The sequence below is a fragment of the Mustela putorius genome, unplaced genomic scaffold (genome assembly GCF_011764305.1).
Source record: "Mustela putorius furo isolate JIRA1106 unplaced genomic scaffold, ASM1176430v1.1 tig00003854_pilon_pilon_pilon, whole genome shotgun sequence".
In the NCBI taxonomy this organism is placed as follows: Eukaryota; Metazoa; Chordata; class Mammalia; order Carnivora; family Mustelidae; genus Mustela; species Mustela putorius.
In genome coordinates, this window is record NW_025422006.1 from 2,425,980 (window position 1) to 2,444,877 (window position 18,898).

At 37.3% G+C, this 18,898-nt stretch overlaps 1 protein-coding gene across 2 annotated transcripts in view; it reads right to left on the minus strand.

The window, feature by feature from the left end:
* Positions 1-18,898, minus strand: part of JAK2 (Janus kinase 2) — a 136,128-nt gene that overhangs the window by 70,078 nt on the left and 47,152 nt on the right. For both annotated transcript variants that reach the window (XR_006601953.1, XM_004766178.2), the window contains exon 3: positions 15,638-15,888. Coding sequence is in view for 1 of the 2 variants with exons in the window: in XM_004766178.2 (XP_004766235.1) it covers positions 15,638-15,857 (220 nt within the window). In the remaining variant the exon portion in view is untranslated. The remainder of the gene's footprint in view (positions 1-15,637; positions 15,889-18,898) is intronic.

The window sequence follows — 18,898 nt, forward strand, 5'->3', positions numbered from 1 at the left end:
TAACAACTCTTTTTTTTAAAATTTTTTATAAACATATATTTTTATCCCCAGGGGTACAGGTCTGTGAATCGCCAGGTTTTCACACTTCACAGCACTCACCAAAGCACATACCCTCCCCAATGTCCATAATCCCAACCCCTTCTCCCAAACCCCCTCCCCCCAGCAACCCTCAGTTTGTTTTGTGAGATTAAGAGTCACTTATGGTTTGTCTCCCTCCCAATCCCATCTTGTTTCATTGATTCTTCTCCTACCCACTTAAGCCCCCATGTTGCATCACCACTTCCTCATATCAGCACGAATGCAGTAGCAATTGATATCTTTTGGTTCAACATGGCTTACAACTGAATTCTTAATTAAATCTTTTTTCCCTACATTTTAAAATATGACTGCTGGAACTATTTCAGATTTTTAAAAACATCTTAACCAATTATTTTCGTTTTCTTACACAGAAAGGTCGATTGTGTGGTTTTAGGGGCACCTGGGTGGCTCAGTGGGTTAAAGCCTCTGTCTTCAGCTCGGGTCATGATCCCAGGGTCCTGGGATCGAGCCCCACATCGGGCTCTCTGCTCTGAAGGGAGCCTGCTTCCTCCTCTCTCTCTCTCTGCCTGCCTCTCTGCCTACTTGTGATCTCTGTCTGTCAAATAAATAAAATCTTTAGAAAAAAAATTTGTGTGTAGTTTTAATTGATAATAAGGGTATCAACTGAAATATTTAGAGGTCACTGGATACGTTTAAGAGACTAGCACAGCAGTTTTATTTTTAAATGTCAAATTTTACACTGTAAAATTTTACAGAAGATACTGTAAAAACTGTATCTTCTGCACTACTTAAACTTACAGTGAAAAATTTTAAATGTCAACTTAAATTGCAAGGGTATGTGATTTTTTTCAAAGATATTTTAGGAGCTATATTAACAAAGGTTTGAAGGCTATTGAACTTTTTATATTTTTATTTTTATTTATTTTTTAAATTTATTTTTATTATTTGACAGAGATCACAAGTAGGCAGAGAGGCAGAGAGCCAAACGTGGGGCTCGATCCCAGGACCCTGAGATCATGACCTGAGCCAAAGGCAGAGGCTTAACCCATGGGGCTACCCAGGTGCCCTGGCTATTGAACGTTTTAAAAAAAACATATGAAACAGCAAAGCCACACAGTTAATTAATGCACATTACTTCCCAGCACACAGAAAACACAGTCTTTCAAAATGCTAGGGAATAATCACACACACCATGTTCTCTAACTACACTTCAACTAAATAAAAAAATGAGTATTTTAAAAATATTTAAACCTATATATTTAAAAACATATGCCTCAAAAAACCCCCAAAGTATATTTATTCTAATAATGTTTTCATTCTTTTCCACTGTAAACAAAAATGACACCAACTTGACACACTGACAACAAAGATTTACAATTTTTATTAAAATTATCACAACTGCTTACTCCTAGATATGTAATAATTTCAGTAAGTTACACAATATAAAAGTAACTTTTAAACTGTATCCTTGCATTCATTCTTGTATTTATTTACACACATTTCTAAAGACCTCACAGGTCACAGGAGAAATTATAACAGAAACTAAAGAGTATTTATAATGAATGATGATTAATAACATGTATTAAAAATTAAGGAACAGGAGCACCTGGGTGGCTCACTAGGCTAACTGGCTGACTCGGTTTCAGCTCAGGTCATGATCTCACAGGTTGTGAGATAGAGTCCCACGTTGGGCTTTGTGCTCAGTATGGGGTCAGCTTGAAGCTGCTCCCCCAACGTGCACACACACTCTCTTTCTCTCTAAAATAAACAAATAAGTATTTTTAAAAAGATTAATAAAAATAAAATTATGGAATATAACTAAGCTGATACGTAAGAGGGAAAATTATAGCTTTAATCCAATTATATCAGAAAATAACAGAATAATCTAACATTACATTAAAAAAACCAACAGCACTGGGGCGCCTGGGTAGCTGAGTGGGTTAAGCCTCTGCCTTCGGCTCAGGTCATGGTCTCAAGGTCCCAGGATCAAGTCCTGCATCAGGCTCTCTGCTCAGCGGGGAGCCTGCTTCCTCCTCTCCCTCTGCCTGCCTCTCTGCCTACTTGTGATCTCTCTTTGTGTTGAATAAATAAATAAAACCTTTAAAAGAACAAAAAACAAAACCCCAAAAAATCCAACAGCGTAATCTCTAAGAGAGCTGAAAGAATGTGAAAGCATAGAAGTTAACAGAATAAAGATTCAGTAAAGAGAACCAACAAAATAAAAGCTCATTATTTGCATTGACCAACAAAATAAACAAGCTTTTGTCAAATCTGAGCAAGGAAAAAAAAAAAAAAAACAGATAAACCCTAATGGTTTTTTAAAGTGTAATTATAGGTTATAAAGACAAAAATAGATAATGCCAATAAATTTGAAAATGCAGACAGACAATATTAAAAACACATATAACTTTAAAAATGGATTCAAGAACAAAAAACTTCAAAAGGAACCATAATATATTCATGTAAAAAAAAATAAAGAAGAAGAAAGGCAGGGAGGTAAGAAAAGTAACAAGAAGAAAGGAAAAAACACAATTAGGCCCAGAGGAAGTTTATATGTGAGTTCAATGAAACATGAAAGACAATTCTAATCTTCTGTATACTATTATAGAAAAAAGAGAGAGAGAATAGGGAAATTGAAATAATTTGTGAGCTTAGTTTGACTATGACACCAAAACCAGCCAAACATCGTAAACGAACAGACAGAAAAACCCTAAACATTTTAATTATCAGCAAACCAAATCCTATAACGTTTCTTTAAAGAAAATTAAGACAAAGTTCATTTGTCTTACAACAGTTGAGATGGCTTAACTGGAAAAATTAATGTAATTCTTCCTAACAATGAATCAGAGGAAAATGTGAAAATGGCAAAATAATACATTTGAAAGGTTGTATGGTGACTACACTGGTAAGTATTATATTCTTCTATGCAAAGTATTACTTTAAATATTTTATAATAAAAAAATCAGGATTAAAAATGCAAAATAAAAGTGAAAATGGCAAAAAATGGAACTCAGTCACAACAGAGCAATTAAAAGAGTAATAACTAATAAACATGTGAAAGGAGGTAATATCTAGTATTGAAGAAAATGCAAATCAAAATTATAAAATAATCACTTTATATCACTCAGCTAGGAAAAATAGAAGGGATAACATCTAGGGCTGATTGGATGAGGTGAAAAGGGACTATGTCACATAATTGCTAGAAATGTCACCCTTTCGACCCAGCAATGTACTTCTAAAAGTACAGTAGTAAGAAAATGTAAATTCAAGAGTAGAAAAAATTTTAAAAATATGGTAGTGCATAATGAATCAGGGGAGGAGTCAAGATGGCGGAGAAGTAGCAGGCTGAGACTTCGTCAGCTAGCCGGAGATCAGCTAGATAGCTTATCTAAAGATTGCAAACACCTGAAAATCCATCGGCAGATCGGAAGAGAAGAAAAGCAATTCTGGAAACAGGAAAACAACCACTTTCTGAAAGGTAGGACCGGCGGAGAAGTGAATCCAAAGTGACTGGAAGATAGACCCCGGGGGGAGGGGCCGGCTCCCGGCAAGCGGCGGAGCAACCGCGCACAAAATCAGGACCTTTAAAAGTCTGTTCCGCTGAGGGACATCGCTCCAGAGGCTACCCAGGGCAAAGCCCACACGGGGTCAGCGTGGCCTCAGGCCCCGCAGGGTCACAGAAGGATCGGGGGTGTCTGAGTGTCGCAGAGCTTGCGGGTATTGGAATGGGAAAGCCGGCTACAGAGACAGAGCCGACAGTAAGCTCGCAGCTCAGGACGACCTTGAACCGGTCGCAGGCTCGGTGAGCTCGGAGCGCGGCCGGAGGTCAGGCAGACGGGAGTAACTGGGCGCTGTTCTCTGAGGGCGCACTGAGGAGTGCGGCCCTGGGCTCTCGGCTCCTCCGGGCCGGAGACCAGGAGGCCGCCATTTGTATTCCCGTCCTCTGGAACTCTACGGAAAGCGCTCAGGGAACAAAAGCTCCTGAAAGCAAACCCGAGCGGATTACTCACCCCGGCCCCGGGTAAGGGCGGTGTAATTCCGCCTGGGGCAAAGACACTTGAGAATCACTACAACAGGCCCCTCCCCCAGAAGATCAACAAGAAATCCAGCCGAGACCAAGTTCACCTACAAAGGAGTGCGGTTTCAATACCAAGGAGAGCAGCAGAATTCCAGAGGAGGAGAAAGCCAAGCACGGAACTCATGGCTTTTTCCCTGTGACTTTTTTTAAGTCTTGCAGTTAATTTAATTTTTTTCTTTTTCATTTTTTGTTTTTTTTTCTCGCCTTCGGGTAAAATTTTTTTTTAACTGTTACCTTTTTCTTTTTTTAACGATTTTTTACTAGTTTATCTAATATATATATTTTTTCTTTTTTATATATTTTTTAGGTGTTCTTTTTTTTTAAATTCTTTTCTTTTCTTTTTTCTTTTTTCTTTCTTTCTTCCTTTTTGAACCTCTTTTTATCCCCTTTCTCCCCCCTCACGATTTTGGATCTCTTCTAATTTGGTTAAAGCATATTTTCCTGGGGTTGTTGCCACCCTTTTAGTATTTTACTTGCCCCTTCATATACTCTTATCTGGACAAAATGACAAGACGGAAAAATTCAACACAAAAAAAAAGAACAAGAGGCAGTACTGAAGGCTAGGGACCTAATCACTATAGACATTGGTAATGTGTCAGATCTAGAGTTCAGAATGACAATTCTCAAGGTTCTAGCCGGGCTTGAAAAAGGCATGGAAGATATTAGAGAAACCCTCTCGAGAGATATAAAAGCCCTTTCTGGAGAAATAAAAGAACTAAAATCTAACCAAGTTGAAATCAAAAAAGCTATTAATGAGGTGCAATAAAAAATGGAGGCTCTCACTGCTAGGATAAATGAGGCAGAAGAAAGAATTAGTGATATAGAAGACCAAATGACAGCGAATAAAGAAGCTGAACAAAAGAGGGACAAACAGCTACTGGACCACGAAGGGAGAATTCGAGAGATAAGTGACACCATAAGACGAAACAACATTAGAATAATTGGGATTCCAGAAGAAGAAGAAAGAGAGAGGGGAGCAGAAGGTATACTCAAGAGAATTATTGGGGAGAATTTCCCCAATATGGCAAAGGGAACGAGCATCAAAATTCAGGAGGTTCAGAGAACGCCCCTCAAAATCAATAAGAATAGGCCCACACCCCGTCACCTAATAGTAAAATTTACAAGTCTCAGTGACAAAGAGAAAATCCTGAAAGCAGCCCAGGAAAAGAAGTCTGTAACATACAATGGTAAAAATATTAGATTGGCAGCTGACTTATCCACAGAGACCTGGCAGGCCAGAAAGAGCTGGCATGATATTTTCAGAGCACTAAGCGAGAAAAACATGCAGCCAAGAATACTATATCCAGCTAGACTATCATTGAAAATAGAAGGAGAGATTAAAAGCTTCCAGGACAAACAAAAACTGAAAGAATTTGCAAACACCAAACAGCTCTACAGGAAATATTGAAAGGGGTCCTCTAAGCAAAGAGAGAGCCTACAAGTGGTAGATCAGAAAGAAACAGAGACCATATACAGTAACAGTCACCTTACAGGCAATACAATGGCACTAAATTCATATCTCTCAATTGTTACCCTGAATGTTAATGGGCTAAATGCCCCTGTCAAAAGACACAAGGTATCAGAATGGATAAAAAAACAAAACCCATCTATATGTTGCCTCCAAGAAACTCATATTAAGCCCGAAGACACCTCCAGATTTAAAGTGGGGGGGTGGAAAAGAATTTACCATGCTAATGGACATCAGAAGAAAGCAGGAATGGCAATCCTTATATCAGATCAATTAGATTTTAAGCCAAAGACTATAATAAGAGATGAGGAAGGACACTATATCATACTCAAAGGGTGTGTCCAACAAGAAGATTTAACAATTTTAAATATCTATGCCCCCAACGTGGGAGCAGCCAACTATATAAACCAATTAATAACAAAATCAAAGAAACACATCAACAATAATACAATAATAGTAGGGGACTTTAACACTCCCCTCTCTGAAATGGACAGATCATCCAAGCAAAAGATCAGCAAGGAAATAAAGGCCTTAAACGACACACGGGACCAAATGGACATCACAGATATATTCAGAACATTTCATCCCAAAGCAACAGAATACACATTTTTCTCTAGTGCACATGGAACATTCTCCAGAATAGACCACATCCTCGGTCCTAAATCAGTACTCAACCGGTATCAAAAGACTGGGATCATTCCCTGCATATTTTCAGACCACAATGCTCTAAAGCTAGAACTCAACCACAAAAGGAAGTTTGAAAATAACCCAAATACATGGAGACTAAACAGCATCCTTTTAAAGAATGAATGGGTCAACCGGGAAATTAAAAAGAATTGAAAAAAATCATGGAAACAAATGATAATGAAAATACAACGGTTCAAAATCTGTGGGACACAACAAAGGCAGTCCCGAGAGGAAAATATATAGCGGTACAAGCCTTTCTCAAGAAACAAGAAAGGTCTCAGGTACACAACCTAACCCTACACCTAAAGGAGCTGGAGAAAGAACAAGAAACCCTAAGCCCAGCAGGAGAAGAGAAATCATAAAGATCAGAGCAGAAATCAATGAAATAGAAACCAAAAAAACAATAGAACAAATCAACGAAACTAGGAGCTGGTTCTTTAAAAGAATTAATAAAATTGATAAACCCCTGGCCCAACTTATCAAAAAGAAAAGAGAAAGGACCCAAATAAATAAAATCATGAATGAAAGAGGAGAGATCACAACTAACACCAAAGAAATACAAACTATTATAAGAACATACTATGAGCAACACTACACCAATAAATTTGACAATCTGGAAGAAATGGATGCATTCCTAGAAACATATAAACTACCACAACTGAACCAGGAAGAAATAGAAAGCCTGAACAGACCCATAACCAGTAAGGAGATTGAAACAGTCATTAAAAATCTCCGAACAAACAAAAGCCCAGGGCCAGACGGCTTCCCGGGGTAATTCTACCAAACATTTAAAGAAAAACTAATTCCTATTCTCCTGAAACTGTTCCAAAAAATAGAAATGGAAGGAAAACTTCCAAACTCATTTTATGAGGCCAGCATCACCTTGATCCCAAAACCAGACAAGGATCCCACCAAAAAAGAGAGCTATAGACCAATATCCTTGATGAACACAGATGCGAAAATTCTTAACAAAATACTAGCCAATAGGATTCAACAGTACATTAAAAAGATTATTCACCACGACCAAGTGGGATTTATTCCAGGGCTGCAAAGTTGGTTCAACATCCGCAAATCAGTCAATGTGATACAACACATCAATAAAAGAAAGAACAAGAACCATATGATACTCTCAATAGATGCTGAAAAAGCATTTGACAAAGTACAGCATCCCTTCCTGATCAAAACTCTTCAAAGTGTAGGAATAGAGGGCACATACCTCAATATCATCAAAGCCATCTATGAAAAACCCACCACAAATATCATTCTCAATGGAGAAAAACTGAAAGCTTTTCCGCTAAGGTCAGGAACACGGCAGGGATGCCCATTATCACCACTGCTATTCAACATCGTACTAGAGGTCCTAGCCTCAGCAATCAGACAACAAAAGGAAATTAAAGGCATCCAAATCGGCAAAGAAGAAGTCAAATTATCACTCTTCGCAGATGATATGATACTATATGTGGAAAACCCAAAAGACTCCACTCCAAAACTGCTAGAACTTATACAGGAATTCAGTGAAGTGTCAGGATATAAAATCAATGCACAGAAATCAGTTGCATTTCTCTACACCAACAGCAAGACAGAAGAAAGAGAAATTAAGGAGTCAATCCCCTTTACAATTGCACCCAAAACCATAAGATACCTAGGAATAAACCTAACCAAAGAGACACAGAATCTATACTCAGAAAACTATAAAGTACTCATGAAAGAAATTGAGGAAGACACAAAGAAATGGAAAAATGTTCCATGCTCCTGGATTCGAAGAATAAATATTGTGAAAATGTCTATGCTACCTAAAGCAATCTACACATTTAATGCAATTCCTATCAAAGTACCATCCATCTTTTTCAAAGAAATGGAACAAATAATCCTAAAATTTATATGGAACCAGAAAAGACCTCGAATAGCCAAAGGGATATTGAAAAAGAAAGCCAACGTTGGTGGCATCACAATTCCGGACTTCAAGCTCTATTACAAAGCTGTCATCATCAAGACAGCATGGTACTGGCACAAAAACAGACACATAGATCAATGGAACAGAATAGAGAGCCCAGAAATAGACCCTCAAATCTATGGTCAACTAATCTTCGACAAAGCAGGAAAGAATGTCCAATGGAAAAAAGACAGCCTCTTCAATAAATGGTGCTGGGAAAATTGGACAGCCACATGCAGAAAAATGAAATTGGACCATTTCCTTACACCACACACAAAAATAGACTCAAAATGGATGAAGGACCTCAATGTGTGAAAGGAATCCATCAAAATCCTTGAGGAGAACACAGGCAGCAACCTCTTCAACCTCAGCCGCAGCAACATCTTCCTAGGAACAACACAAAAGGCAAGGGAAGCAAGGGCAAAAATGAACTATTGGGATTTCATCAAGATCAAAAGCTTTTGCACAGCAAAGGAAACAGTTCACAAAATCAAAAGACAACTGACAGAATGGGAGAAGATATTTGCAAACGACATATCAGATAAAGGACTAGTGTCCAGAATCTATAAAGAACTTAGCAAACTCAACACCCGAAGAACAAATAATCCAATCAAGAAATGGGCAGAGGACACGAACAGACATTTCTGCAAAGAAGACATCCAGATGGCCAACAGACACATGAAAAAGTGCTCCATATCACTCGGCATCAGGGAAATACAAATCAAAACCACAATGAGATATCACCTCACACCAGTCAGAATGGCTAAAATCAACAAGTCAGGAAATGACAGATGCTGGCGAGGATGCGGAGAAAGGGGAACCCTCCTACACTGTTGGTGGGAATGCAAGCTGGTGCAGCCACTCTGGAAAACAGCATGGAGGTTCCTCAAAATGTTGAAAATAGAACTGCCCTATGACCCAGCAATTGCACTATTGGGTATTTACCCTAAAGATACAAACGTAGTGATCCAAAGGGGCACATGCACCCGAATGTTTATAGCAGCAATGTCCACAATAGCCAAACTATGGAAAGAACCTAGATGTCCATCAACAGATGAATGGATCAAGAAGATGTGGTATATATACACAATGGAATACTATGCAGCCATCAAAAGAAATGAAATCTTGCCACTTGCGACAACATGGATGGAACTAGAGCATATCATGCTTAGCGAAATAAGTCAAGAAGAGAAAGACAACTATCATATGATCTCCCTGATATGAGGAAGTGGTGATGCAACATGGGGGCTTAAGTGGGTAGGAGAAGAATCAATGAATCAAGATGGGATTGGGAGGGAGACAAACCATAAGTGACTCTTAATCTCACAAAACAAACTGAGGGTTGCTGGGGGGAGGGGGTTTGGGAGAAGGGGGTGGGATTATGGACATTGGGGAGGGTATGTGCTTTGGTGAGTGCTGTGAAGTGTGTAAGCCTGGCGATTCACAGACCTGTACCCCTGGGGATAAAAATATATGTTTAAAAAATTAAAAATTAAAAAAAAATATGGTAGTGCAATCCATGGAGCAGAATATTAGGAAACTGAATAAAAAGAATTAATGCAAAAGTGTGTGGCTTGAATAAACTTTTCACATTATATGTTTCCATGATAAATGCAAGAAGCATAAAATATGATTCTAATATATAAAATAATAACCTCAAAATCCTAATGACTGTGTATAGGAAGGAGGGGGATTATGTCTCCATATATAATATGATGTATTTATATGATCAAGGAAAAAATAATAGAAGGATACACAAGAGATTACAGCCTCAGTTACTAATATGGGACAAAGAAAAGAATGGTTAAAAGTACAGTAGAGAAAAAATTTTAAAAATCTCTGGGTCCAGGGATCAAGCACCGTATCAGGCTTTCTGCTCAGCAGAAAGGGAGCCTGCTTTCTCCCACCCCCTGCCTGCCTTTCTGCCTTCTCTCTGTCAAATAAATAAATAAAATCTTTTAAAAAAGAGAGAGAGAGTCAAATGAAGTAAAGACTTCAATGAAGGCTTCTGAAGAGATAATGTATAAACTGAAAGCACATTAGGATTTAGTTATTCTATGTAATTGTAAGCAGAATACATAAAATGTATATATTCATAAAGGATCTGCTGTAAATGCTCCTGAAGCTAAAATAGCTAAATAGAAAAGAAAAGAGAGGAGTTATACAGCATAGAACTACAGACAGGAGGAGCATATAATCTGGCTGGACCAAGACAGGTTTGGTTTGTCTGCTGTGCCAGCATAATCATTAATAGCCTATCTTTTCACCTCGAAAGGATCCCAGTTTAAACAGTGATAATCTATATACCATTAGCTTAGAGTCTGATATGAGTCAAGTCTGAGCTCGGCCATTTACTAGCTAGGTAAACTTGTGGTAGTTAATCTAAGCTTATACTTCATCAACTAAGATTAAGGACAGAAAACTGAGTTCATAAGATAGTTGGAAGGATAAAATGCTATAATCTGAATAAAGCACTTGGCAAAGTACATGGCATATAATATGGGTTCCACTGTAAAGATCTCAAGAGTATATCCTAACCAGGCTTCATAAACTGCATAAATAAATAAATAGGGTTTTTTGTTCTCTCTAACTGAATAAGCTAGAATGAGCCATACCAGTACTTTTCAAAATTTAATGTTTATCCCTATAACAACCTGGAGACTGTCTTTTGGCTTCCATGGTTTTTGCTGAAAACCTTGAAAAGCATGGTTTTGTTGAAAAAGATAGTTTCTTACTCACCGATTCTGGGATGGGCCTGAGATACTGCATTTCTAACAACTTCCCTGGTGATACTGATACTACTAAACCGTGGACCAACAGATGGATTTAACAACACACAATATACTATAGAAGAGAGAATTAGACAACACAATAACAAGTCAACAGAAAGCACCCAAATTGAAGGACAAGAAAATAACAGAATGGAAATAACTGAAGAGAGTATAAAAGGCATTTAAGACCTGTCAAACAGACCTAATTTACATGTAACTGAATAGCCCAGAATTTTCCAAAGCTAAACAGATACTGACCTACAAATTCAGCAAGATCAGAGAGCCCAAAGCAAAATAAAGACAAAGAAAACAACATATAGGTACACCACAATCAAACTGCTAAAGATGAACAACAGAAAGAAAAATCTTAAAAGTAACCAGAGTGTAGAAACATATTCCCTTCAAAGGAGAAATAAAAGATTAATAGGTAGCTTTTCAACAAGAACCAGAGAAGCCAAAAGACAATGAATGAATATGACATATTGAGAATACTGAATGAAAAAAAGCCAACCAGAAATTCTATGCCCTGTGACAATACCTTTCAAAAAAGAAATCAGAAAGAAAAGACATTCTCAGATAAGTAAGAGCTGAAGGTATCAGTCACCTGCAAACCTGTGATACAGAAATACTAAAAGGAGTTCTTTAAGCTGTAGGAAAATGATGTCAGGTGGAAGCATGGGAAAGAATAAATAACAAAGGAAAGAGTAAATACAAAAGAATTACTATTAAAGCAACAATAATATAAGTGCCCTGTGGGGTTTATGATGTCTACAGAAATAATACATATGATACCAATAGTACCAAAAGTGAGGGACGCCTGGGTGGCTCAGTTGGTTAAGCGGCTGCCTTCGGCTCAGGTCATGATCCGGGCGTCCTGGGATCGAGTCCCACATCGGGCTCCTTGCTTGGCAGGGAGCCTGCTTCTCCCTCTGCCTCTGCCTGCCACTCTGTCTGCCTGTGCTTGCTCTCGCTTCTCTCTCTATGACAAATTAAAAAAAAAAAAAAAATCTTTAAAAAATAAAAAAAATAAAATAAAATAAAAAAATATAGTACCAAAAGTGAAAAGAAGTACATGGAGTTAAACTGCTCTCAAGTTCTTGAATTGTTTAGAAAATTAAAACATACTAGCTTAAGATTGTAATAAGCCAAAAATGTACATTGTGGTATCTAGGATAATTCTAAAAGAACAGTACAAAAACTCTAACACAAAATCTAATAAAAGGATAAAAAAAATACAATCTCAAAAAAGAATAAGAAAGTTGGAAAACTCACAATTCCTGATTATAAAACTTTTTACAAAGCTATAATAATGCAGAGAGTATGGTACTGGCATTAAGATATATAGACACCAGAACTGAAAATCCAGAAACAAACCCACTCATGTATGGCCAAATGATACTTTGAAAGGGTTCTGAGACTACTGAGTGGGGAAATCATAGCCTCTTCATCAAATGGTGCTGGGATTTGAGTGTAGATATCCATTTGTTACTGGCTTTTTACACTTCCTATAATATTTACAAGGTTCATCCGTATTGTACCCTGTATTTGATACTATTTAGCTGAATATTATTCAGTCATAAAAGAATAATGTACTAATACATGGTACAACATAGACAAAACTTACAAACACTACACAAAATGGTAGAAGTCATTAACACACAGACATTCACATGCAAAAGAGTGACACTGCACTTCTACCTCAAACCAGCTGCAAAAACGAACTCAAACTGAAGCAAAACTACAACTATAAAGTTCCTGGAAGAAACTACAGGGGCAATTCTCCAAGAACTTGGATTTTTGCAATAGATTCTTAGATATGACACAAAAACACAAGCAACAACAACAAAAATAAATAAACAAGCTTTCATTAGAATGGAAAATCTTTGCTTCAAAGGACACTACCAGATCCAGACAGTGAAAAGACAAAACACAAAATGGGAGAAAAGACTTCCAAATTATATATTTGATAAAGGATCTGTATCTAGAAAATATAACTATTAACAACTCAACAACAAACAAAAAACATTTAAAAAAGGGACAAATGATATGAATAGACATTTCTCCAAAGAAGATACATAAATTGCCAATAACCACTGCAATGATGCTCAAAAGAATTGGTAATCAGGAAAAAAAAATTAAAACTACAATAAGATACCATCTTATATCCATTTGAGTGGATATAAGTTTTAAAAGTCATATAACAACAACTGTCATTAGGGATGTTGAATAATCAGAACCCTGATGCATACTGGTATGAATAAAAAAATGGTGCAGCCACTTTGGAAAATACTCTGGTAGTTCCTCAAGAAGTTAAACAAAGAGTTACCATTTGACCCACAATTCCATTCCTGAGTATACACACAGAAATGAAATCATTTGTCCACGTTGTACACAACTCTGTACACAATGTTCACAAGAACATTATTCATGATAGACAAAGATCAAAACAGCCAAAATGTCCAGCAAATGATCAACAGTTAAATCATACATTGCATTATCCATACAGTAGCATATTATCAAGTCATAAAAGAATGAAGTACTGACAGATGGTACAGTATGGATGAACTTCACAAAAACTGCATGAGTAGAATATTCTGGAGTTTCTCTTCAAATCATAAAAATCTTTCAACTTTTACTAAAGATTTTCATGGCAATCAGCTATCATATGAGTATAAGAAGTTAGTAACAAAGGGTCACCTATTATATGACCCCATCTATATGAAATATCTAGACAAACAAATGAGACAGAATATAGATTAAGGGATGCCTGAGGCTGGAGAGGGATGAGGGGATTTGACAGTGATAGTCAATAGTCAAAGATTCTTTGGGGGTGAAAAAGTGTTCTAAAATTGACTGGTGATACTAAAAAATCACTGAGATGTACCCTTTCTAAAAATATGAAATATGGATCATTTATCAGTAAAACTTTTTCAAAAAAACACAATGAGATACCACTTCACACCCACCAGTGTCATTCATCAGAAAGACCGGTAATAACAAGTGTTGATCAGGACACAGAAAAACTGGGACATTCATACACTGGTGGTAGAAATGTAAAATGATTTAGGTGCCCAGAAAATATTCTGGTGGTTCCTCAAAACGTTAAGCACAAAGTCACAGTATGACTCAGGAATTCAACAAATTGTCACCAAAAAAACCACATATGGCATGATTCCACTTATATGAAATGTTCCAAATAAAGAAATTCTTAGAGAAATAAGTATATTTATTGTTGGGAGCTGGGAAAGAAATGGGAAATGATTTCTGATGGGTAAGAGGTTTCTTTCTGGGGGTGGAAAACTGATATGATAGTTGCATGGCTCTGTGAATGTACTAGAAATATTGGATTAATGAAAGAAGAAGAAAGAAAAGGAGGGGATCTCAAAAGCAGCTAAGTAAACCACCCACCAATTACCTAACCTTGTGCCAGAAAAAAGTCCATCACTATTTAAAGAATACAACAAAATCCAGCAGGTAACAATGAAAATTGAAAATATACATTACAATACCCAGCATCCAATAAAAAATTGTAGGCATTCAAAAAAGCAGGAAAATATGACCTATAACCAGAAGAAACATCAATCAGTAGAAGGATACCTATAAATGATAGATAAATCAGGTACTGTAATATATTCCCTCTAGCAAAGAAGGTAGCACAAAACACAAACATGATGAGGCAATGGAAATTACTAAAAAGCAATACAAATAAAACTTCTAGAGTAAAAGCTGCAGAAAAAATAAAGATAAGGAGACATAAAGACATAGCGACAGAAACCTACCATTTTGCCCCGGACCCCAAAATTCACATCCTTTCACATTCAAAATATATTCACTCCATCCCAGCAGTCCCCCAAATCTTAACTCATTCCAGCATCAACTCAAAACTCTGAAGTTCAAAGACTCATCTGAATACCAACTAAATCATATTTGGGTGAGACTCAAGGTACCATTCATTCATCTTTAAGCAAACTGCCCTCCAGCTCTGAATCTGTGAAACTGAACAATTTAAATGCTTCCAAAATATGACAGGACAGCCATAAGATAGACTTTTCTGTTCCAAAAGGAAGAAGAAAAAAAGGAATTACAGTCCCAAGCAAGTCTAAAACCCAACAGGGCAAATTCTATCAGCTCCAAGGCTTGAGAATAATCCTCTTTGACATGACAATCTGTTCTCCCAGCCCACTAGGGCAGAGGTCTTGCCTACAGGACACACTGGGACAAGGTTTCTGTCCTTGTTTACCAGAGGCTGGCCCCAAAACTCCCGGCTGCCCAGCCCCTATGGATTTGGGGCTCCATCCTTTGAAACCTAGGTGGAGACAGCCATTCTCACTGGGCCTATGTACTCTCCCCGGCTGCAAACAACACACTCCATCAAAGTTTGCTGTCTGAACCGTATGGTGGGCAGCTGCTGCACCAGGCACTTACGGAGCTGCACCTGGGGCAACCGAGGAGCTCAGCACCTGCAGAGCCCTCACTGTGAGGCAGCACCAGGTAGCATGCAGGTCTCCAAGCTCTAGCAGCTCTTCTTTGAAAGCACACTGCCATATAAGCATTTTAAAAAATAAAAAATAATACATTATACCTGCACATTGTATTATAGGAGCATAAATGAAGTGATAATCTATTAAAAAAGAAGAAAATAATTTTTAAAAAATATTTACCACAAGCTTTAGAAGCAGCAACACAGATTTCTTCTGCAGCATACTCCCCAGTTGGAAACTTCAGATACTCTCCTTCAGCTTTCTCAAGAGAATGGTAAAGATACACCTGTAGGAGTGGATCTATTTGCTTCACCGGATTAGCATTTCCAGGAACATCACCGTTCTGATGTACAGGGGATACGGACGTTCCTTCCATTTCTGTCATTGTAAGGCAAGCCATCCCCACACAGAGTTTTTTTCAGAACATTTGCCTGTTAAGAAAAAAAACAGTAAGTTACAAAATGAAGTGATACTGATAAGGCATCCCTCATATATAAAGAAGGCTTCCCCGAAAGCAGTGACTTTGCTAAATTCATTAACTAAATAAATACTGTATACTACTATACAAAGCATAGTGAGAGAAATTGAGATTATAAACTTCCTGTGGACAAGGACCATAAAGCTGAAGTTTACAATTTAACTGAGGAAACATAATACAGATATGTAATATTAACCAAACAAACAAACAAAATTAGTCACAGGACAGAAGAGATCCCACTAGGCAACATAAATTCTCAACAAATGAATTACTATGACAATTGCTTATTGGGTGTCTGCAGGGGGTAAATCACATTTCAAACTGTGTTAAAACTGATGAGTTTTATTAGAGAGGTCACATTTAAAACTGATTCTGTACAACAGACTGGATTTGTATGAATGAGAGAGTAGAACTGTGCTGAGAAGTAGGAAGGTATAAGATCAATTCTCATTTACTGGCCTGAAGTACAGTATTTGAGAAGTTATGCCATTTAAGAAAGGATTTAAAAAAAAAAAAAAAAAAAAAAGGGGTGCCTGGGTGGCTCAGTGGGTTAAGCCGCTGCCTTCAGCTCAGGTCATGATCTCAGGGTCCTGGGATCGAGTCCCGCATCGGGCTCTCTGCTCAGCAGGGAGCCTGCTTCCCTCTCTCTCTCTCTGCCTGCCTCTCCATCTACTTGTGATTTCTCTCTGTCAAATAAATAAATAAAATCTTTAAAAAAAAAAAAAAAGATATTTGTGGAAAATTGCAACTACATACCCAAAAAACATTTTTCCTTCCTTCTTGATATAGCCCAGTTTTGTTGGGGAGAGCAACATATCCCCAAAGAACTGTACTTTCCCGCAGATGGATAGCCCCGTGAACCAGTTTCAAGAAATGAGATTTAAGTGGAGGTTACTGGGTGGTACTTCTAGGAGCCTTCCTTAAAAGGAAGTTGACTTGGCTTCCCTTTTTGCCTTTTGCTTTTCCCCTTTCATTTTCTTCCTACCTGCCTCTGAGCATAAATACCGGGTAGGGCAGTCACTTTAAAACCATGGAGCAACCAGGAAGGAAATGCCAAGAGAATAAAAGACCTAGCAAACTTAAGCATCCAAATCAATGTCAAGAATCACCTATCTACCACCAGACATCTTATTATTTGTAAATGAATGCAATCCTAATTGCTATAGTGCAATATTAAGAAAAATCTGAGTATCGGATCAAAGAACTTAAGAGGCACCTGGCTGGCTCAATGGGTAGGGCATGCGACTCAATCTCAGGGTCGTGAGTTCAAGCCCCACATTGGGCATGAAGCCTACTTAAGAATAAATATACAAATAAATAGATCAGATCAAAGAAATTAAACTTTATCCTACAGTCAATGATGAATTAGAAAGTTGAAACCAGAAACAGTTAAAAGGCGACTGCAATAGTCCAAGGAGAAGTAAGATCCTGAAGTGAAACTTTAATAGTTGAATGATGAATGGTAATGTAACAGTAAGAATTCATGCAACTTGGTAATTAACTGAATATAGAGGAAGACAGGAGTCCAGTTATGGGATGAATAAGTCCCAGGAATAAAAGACACAGCACAGGGAACATAGTAATACTGTAATAGTGTACAATAGTATAGTATAGTATAGTATAGTATACTATATACTGTACTATACTATACTATTATACTATAGTATAGTATAATAGTGTTGATGGCTACACTTGTGAGCACAGCATAATGTATAGAGATGCTGAATCTCTATACTGTACACCTGATACTAATGCAACACTGTACTATACTATACTAAAAACTGTACTAAAAAAATGTTTTTAAATCCAGGAGTAAAAGACAGTGAGAATATTTCAGGTTTAGATGGTGTGACTATTTCAGGTTTAGGAGATCTATAATACCATTAATGGAAATGAGAAAATGAAGACTTTGCCCCTTGACCTGGCAGGTAAGGAGAATCAAGACTGCTGCTTTACACACTTTTGTTTGGAAATGAAGCAGGGCAATTACACAAGCATCTAGCTAGCAGCTAAACATGAGACTGACATCAGAAAGAGCTAAAAATCTCACAATCTTTCCCACAAATGTACTCATTTAACTCATGAGCAGAGCCATGTGAAGGAAGAAGGGGAAAACAACAGCAAACAGACAGCATACAGCATTTACTGAGTGCCAAGCACCATACTAAGTTTAGACATTAAAGGAAAAGAGAAATGATGATTAAGTGAAGTGCAAGGTGAACTTCAGCTCTGTATCTAACTATAAGGACCTTATTAAATTAGAGAAAACACTAGAGTTTAATACTTAGTTCTTCAAATAACTGGGGACTTCCAGTGACTAGAGAAACGAGAAACAAGAAACTGGCAATTATTAAAACCACAAGATTTGTGAAGTCTACCTGCAACTGGATACACAAATTCAAACAATTTTAATTTGTTCAAAAATAAAAATTTTTATAAATTTTCTTTTAATTATTATACTCTTTTTTTTAACAGAGAACGGCATCTAAAATGAACTCTTAGCCATTAAGGGGCAAATTTGCAATCATTTCATCAATTTGTCCTCACCATTGTTTTGGATCCTATGCTTTCCTTCTGGACTTTTTTTTCTGCTGAAGTGTGTCTTTTAGTAGGTCTCTCAGTGAGGCCCTAACGATTTTTAAGTTTTAGTCTTTGATTGAAAAAAATATTTTTCCCACCATACTAAAATATAATTGACAAAACTGGAACATACTTAGAGTATACAACATAATGATTTACATTGTATACACTGTGAAATGATTCCCCAGCACTGAGTTTGCACATCCTGTCACCTCATGAAGGTACTTTTTATACCCCAGTGAGGACATTTAATTTCTGTTCCCTTAGAAAATGTCATTTATACAATACAATGTTCAGGACTATCGTCACCATGTTATATTTGATCTTCAAAACTTATCTACCTTATAACTGAAAATCTATAGCCTTTTACCAATTTCTCCCAA